The sequence below is a fragment of the Natrix helvetica genome, assembly GCF_964273705.1.
Source record: "Natrix helvetica genome assembly, chromosome: 5".
NCBI classification, from domain to species: domain Eukaryota; kingdom Metazoa; phylum Chordata; class Lepidosauria; order Squamata; family Natricidae; genus Natrix; species Natrix helvetica.
Genome location: NC_138551.1, coordinates 74,442,372 through 74,448,686, shown reverse-complemented (window position 1 = coordinate 74,448,686; position 6,315 = coordinate 74,442,372). Strand labels below are relative to the sequence as shown.

Here is a 6,315-nt window from a genome sequence, read left to right as displayed (position 1 = left end):
TGCTTGTGCAATTCCTATTTTAATATACTGGACTCAGATCAGTTTTATCAGAATGAGAGTAGGTAACCCAGCAACAAGGAAAAGGTTGAAACATATGATTAGGTTTGCACTAAAGTAGAATATTCCAGGTGAAGAGAAATTTCAGCTTGGCAGCAACAGAATAACAGCATTGAATTTGGGGGATTTGTTCACATTTCTTCCTATAATGTGATCAGGTTCCTGAGTATATCATAGATCTTGTTTCCAGATATTCCCAAAGTTGCATTATCCAAGTTGTTTTTAATTTGCTATTGAAGGTTATCTGGGTAAGACATACATTTTAGTATGTCTGAAAGTAGGCTTTGCATGTGATTATATGGGCCATAGTTTAGCCCAGATCTGAATGGAATAATTTTTAGGGAAACCCTTATTTTTCCATTCCAATCCCCAGGGGGAAGAACAAAACCCAAATGTATCCAGAACATTTTATCAAAAGGTGAAAACCCACGAATGACTAAAGCAGATCAAATAAAAATAGAATTTTTATTAGGTAGAAATCAACATCATGAAAAAATGCAAGTAGAATTCTAAAATATAATCTAACCCCGAGTTCATCTGTATCTTTTATTCAACATTTATTTGTTTAAAAGTATTAATTATCTGTATTTAGCCCATGATATTAAACAAATGCAGAGCAAGCACCATATAATCAATCTTACTCCTGGAACATATTTTCAAGATTCAAAGTGAAATGACAGTTTTAAAGCCACTTTGTTTAAAGTGCTAATGTTTTATCATTAGGTGGCTGACTTCGATGTACATTTTTTTAAAAAAGGCTAAAAGCAGAATCAAAGCTTGGTAGCATTTTAATAGCATGGAAGGAGAAAAATTGTTAGTGTAACAATACACAGTATATCACTGTAATTAGAGGTAGCAGAGTGAAATGCATTACATTTTTATCCTGACCCTGCCAACTCTTTGGGCTGGTAGGGGCAAGGCTATTATTGGAGCAGATCACTTAAAAGTGAGAAACAATCTTTTCCCCAAGATAAAAAAATAGTAAACCCCTAAGCCTAAGGTATTTGGCAGAGAGTCTGGTGTAGTGGTTAAAGGCATTGAATTAAAGTCAAAAGAACAATGAATTCTAGTCCAAGCTCAATAATGGAGCTAATCATTCTCAGCCCTAGGAAGAAGGTAAAGCAAACCCCTTCCAAAATATTGCCAAAAACACTGCACGGAATTGTCCAAGGCTGATTCATAGCAACTCATTTACATTTAAGGTAATTGGCAGGGATAAACCTGCCCTAGTTTGCAAGTTCCTTGTAGGTCTCTCAACAGGCTTGATAAATAAATAAAATGCATTGTACAGGAATTCCTCAACTTACAACAGTTCATTTAGGGACTGTTCAAAGTTACAACAGCACTGAAAAATGTGACTTATGACCATTTTTTCACAGTTACAACTGTTGCAGCATCCCCATGGTCACATGATCAAAATTTAGGTACTTGGCAATTGGTTCATATTTATGACAGTTTCAGTGTCCCAGGTCATATGAGCACTTTCTGAGACCTTCTTACAAGCAAAGTCAATGGGGAAGCCAGATTCAATCGTGTTACTAACTTCATAACTGCAGAGATTCACTTAACAACGGTGGCATGAAAAGTTGTGAAAGGGGACAAAATTCACTTAACAAATGTTTCATTTAGCCACCGAAATTTTGGGCTCAATTGTGGTCATATGTTGAGGAGTAGCTGTATAACCTTGTGACTTTTACCTCTATAACTGCCCCTTTTTCTATTTTTCCTGGTAAAAAGTGTTAGAGGCCCCAAAAACTTTTTTTCCCAGAAACTTTTTTTTAAAACTTTCTATTAACCAATAAAAATATTAAGTCAATATGTGGGAAGAGGTGGGTTTTACTAGCAGGTATTTGGGGGGAGGGTTAAAATAATAATGCTATATACTATGAGAGAGAGAGAGGGTGTGTGTAAAATCCTGGCTTTGTGCCTAGATGGTATTCAAAAGATAAAACAAAAATCTATCAGAAAACCAAATTGGATTAAAAACAATTAAAAACATCACAAACTAGTTTAATGTAGAAAACCTGGCTAAAGTGAAGATATTTGACTTATTTTTTAAAAGAAGAATTGGATACAGTTCTTGTGGGAGAATTCTACAGCTTGAAATAACTCAAGAAAGAAGAGAATGGGGTCATTTTTAAAGGAGATTTGCCTTGCTATCCAGATTGATTTCTCTCAAGTTTACCAGCCAGTTTGGATATTTATGAGTTATCTGGCATCCAAATGTAACCTTAGGGAGCGTGTAAAAATTTATTATCTCAGCTTCACTAACTCAGCTCTGGTTTATCACAACTCTGACCTAGAAAATACAGCTGAAACAAGTATTATCCCAATAATGCATATGGCTGAGGAAATAAAGCACATAATAACTATTACAATTTTAGTTCTCTCTCTCCATGCCATCTAATGTTTGCATAGCTACAAACGCAAGTGGTTCCCACACAGATCCCTGAGAAAAATATATAGTTCATTGAGCACTTATGCTGCATGTAGAAGGGCCCATATTTAAATTGCAGCATTTTTAACAGAAGGCTGGAAAAGTTAATAATTTAAAACTTGAAGAAATGCTGCCAGGCAGGATAACAATAATCGCAAGGAGACTCCAATGGTCTGATTCAATATATGTTTGTTTCAGAAATTCATATTATTTTCAGCATCTGCTCAATAGACCTCAAATTAACAATACTTAACAATAAATTAAGCTTTGTATCATGTCAGTAACGCTAATGAAAAATTAAAAGATCGGGGAGAGCCTATGACTAACATATATTGTGTATGTATGTTTGTGTGTGTGTACACACACACACACACACACACATTATATATGAATATATAATGCATACATTACTTGCCAACATAGCCAACATTGTTATTGGTTGTGAATAAGGGGCATTTTTTAAAAAACAGAACTAAATATAACTTGCTTCTTATTGTTTCTGCAGTGTTAAAAACACATGGCTTATAACTTACTTGTGATGTCTTTATTGCACAACTCTTATAATAAAATATTCTTTAACTCCTTATCAAAATTAGCTAATTTGAGAAACCCATTCAAGATCAGTTTCCCCCAACAACAGCTGCCTTTGATGCATCCAGGAAAGAAATCTTAGCCTGTATACTTCCAGATTAAGTCATCATTTGTATGACAAAGATTCTCTTGAGATCTTCTTGAAGCTATTACCAATACTGCACACATTGTCTTTACATAAGTATCACTTTCCCTCTCACTCAATATGTAAATGTCTGTGCAAAAAATAGCTCTTCGCAGCATATCTGCCCAGGACCAAAAATTTATATAGCTCTTGGTAATCATTTGATGAAAACAAAATAGTGCAAATTAACTGTTACTGGTCATTAAAATCCTTCATAGAGTCATGAACATCGTTCTTGGGTCTTGGTATCCCACAAAATAGGGAATAGGCATTGGCCAGATAGCACCTGGCTGTCCTCCAGAGGTGTTTCTGGGATCCAGGTTGGGAGGGGGCAGTGGCGGGAAAGGAATGCCAGAAGAATCCCTCCTGGTGAAAGTCTGTTGAGGTGAATAAACATAGGATAAGGGACCACTCTGAGGTCCGAAAGGAAGGTGACTATAAAATGGTAGGCCATGGAAGGATGATTCTGGCCTCATCTCCTGCAGCTGACGCTTCAGCTTCATCCGTCGGTTCTGGAACCAGGTCTTGATCTGCAGAAATAGGAAGAAACCAGAGGTAAATCAGTATCCTTCATTAGCACATGTGGAGAGTCCCATTCTGCTGCCTTTATATTCCAATAAAGTGAAGAAACAATATAATGGCATCTCTGATCAAGTTTTGAAATGAATATTGTGTAATGCTATTATCAAACTTGGTGCCTTCCAGATACACAAAGAAAACAAAGCATGCCTAGAATTCCTAACCATCATAGCTGAAGACAAACTAGGCATGGCTTTTGTAATACATTGGGAGGTCACCAGCTGGAGAATGAATGTGGTAAGGAATGAATATCCCTCTCTATAAATTAAATCACAACCCATTAGGCCAATAAAGTAAGCCTACCTATCAAAGAAGAAGTTTCAACTCTGGTTAAAATTAAGTTCATACTCATCTGGATGAAGGTCCTGCAAAATTGGCTTAGCCTATCTTAAAGACCAAACATCTGTCCTTAAACCTTGTTGAAAACCCCCATTTCCAGATCTCTTTTTCCCTTTCCACAGAAAGGGTGATAGGCCAAGGAATTCTGGAAAAACTAGATTAGGGTTCAGAATGCTAATGAGAAGGCCACAGATTATGGAAAGATCTATTTTCTTACATCTTGGAAATAGAAGTGGGCCCACCCACCCCACCCCAAAAATCTTTCGACCGGCTTCTCATATTACCTGGACTTCAGAGAGTTGCATTTTGCTAGCCAATTTGCGCCTTTCCGCTGCTCCCAAATATTTGTGCCGTTTGAAAGAGCTTTCCAGGGTGCTGATCTGCTCCAAGCTAAAAGCGGTGCGCAAACGGCGCGTATTCGCGTTTCGGCTTCCACCGTCGTCTGTAGTCTGGCACTCGGAGAAGTTTCCTTCGCCATCGGACCCGCACTCGGTGGTGCTCCAAGGCATTTTGGAAGCAGCTAATCATACCGAAGAAAAATAGGGGTAAGGGTCCGGGGTCAGAGGGGCAAAACGTTTCCCGTTTTTCCTTCCCCAAGAAAAAGTGGCTGCGTTCCCCCGATCTATTGCCTAGAAATGGAATGGATTGCGGCCATCCCGAAATAGACCGGCCTATGACTTCGCTTGACCAATAATGAACATTACAGACCCACGAATCTGGGGCGCATCTAACTGAGGAAGGCTGGAAACGCGCATTTCAGAAACGTTTATGTATTAAGAAAAATATGGAAAGGCAGCGTTCACGAACGTGGCGTAAGGGGGTCCCAAGTATGCCCAACTCCTTCATCCAATTTAGAACCTATTCAGATTTATTAACCATTATCTTGGGACGGGAAATAAATGGAACTACTCCTTCCTTAAAGTGAACTTTTGGATTATCATTTTTAAAGGAGTCTTTATCCTTGCCCATTCCTATCTCTGAAAGCGCGAAGAGAGACTCCCAAGCCTCGAGTTTCATTCCTCTTCCGCTTAGGCTGCCCTGTAGTAAGCGTAGAAGGGAAGAAATTACCCCGAGCTCAGCGGGACTGGTGCTTGTTCTAGCTAATAAGCCCAAGAACAGGCAACAAAGTTGACTCAATTCCCTTTCTACATGCAGCAAAGTTCGCGAAGTTGTAGCCACCGATTTAATCTGACCCAGGCCCTACTCAATCGTTATGCAAAGAAGCAATTTCTTCTCTGGAAAAAGGCAAGGCTCCAAGGCTGAAGTACATCACTCGGCTCCTTTCTTTCTTTCTCTTTCTCTTTCTTTCCATCTCCCCCCGCCCCCCAAATCCAATTTATTTTAGTTAAAACGCGACAACCGAAAGTCTCCAACTTGGGGCTCCCATTTTACTCTGGAGTGGAATCCAGTCGCCCTAAGAGTAATGGAAGCTGCCTATCATGCTTCCAGTGGGAGCCACGTTGAGTTGGAGCACCCAACCGCCTCTGTTTGCAATCGTATTCTCTGCCTACCGCCTGATCTAAAACACAACACACCGAAGCCTGGATCTTAGCCAGTCCTGCGCCCGATGCCTTCATCGGTCAATCCCGGGGCTCTTCCCCAGTTCTAGCCCTATCTTTGCTCTCGGGTGCCGCGGCAAGAGAATTCAGCAGGAAATCCCACTCGCGATCTGCACTAGGGAAGAGGTACCTGTGGACGAGGAAGGCAAGGGCGGCCTGCTCTTCTGGAGAGGCCCCGGAGGCGGCTCCTGGGAACTGGGGACCGGCTTGATCTCACTCGGGATCTTCTCCCTGGCCGGAGAATCCTCCTGCTGGGCCTGGCCGCCTTCGGATGGGGCGGCCTCCTTGGCTTCTGGCCTGCTTTGAGCGTGCCTGCTGCTGGGCCGGCTGCTTTGGGAGAGCCATTCTACGGAGAAAGGAGCTTTGGTCATGGCGCGCTGGCTTCGGGCTGTGTGTCCAGGCTGGGCGTGCCCGCCCGCGTCCCTTCCCTTATGAGCCGCGGCCCCGAGGCAAGCGCCGCTGGAGTAAACAAACATCAAAGGGGCAGATAAGCGCCGTCTAATTATCATCGGGCCTCCCGACAAAAGAGGCTCTTCACACATTTTCCAAAAGCCGGCCGGGCCTGGCTCCAAGGTGTCTGCCGAGGGCTCAGGTCGCTCGGTGGTTAAGCGATTTACAGGCCCCGTCAT

The 6,315-nt window shown here is 41.4% G+C and overlaps 1 protein-coding gene across 1 annotated transcript; it reads right to left on the bottom strand.

Annotated features, from left to right (window-relative positions):
• Nucleotides 1–3,421: 3,421 nt before the first annotated feature.
• On the bottom strand, nt 3,422–6,315 carry VENTX (VENT homeobox; the record flags this gene model as incomplete). Its single annotated transcript, XM_081954078.1, has 3 exons — nt 3,422–3,739; nt 4,412–4,647; nt 5,817–6,315. The coding sequence occupies 3 exons, from the start codon at nt 6,313–6,315 to the stop codon at nt 3,422–3,424; spliced, it is 1,053 nt and encodes a 350-aa protein (XP_081810204.1).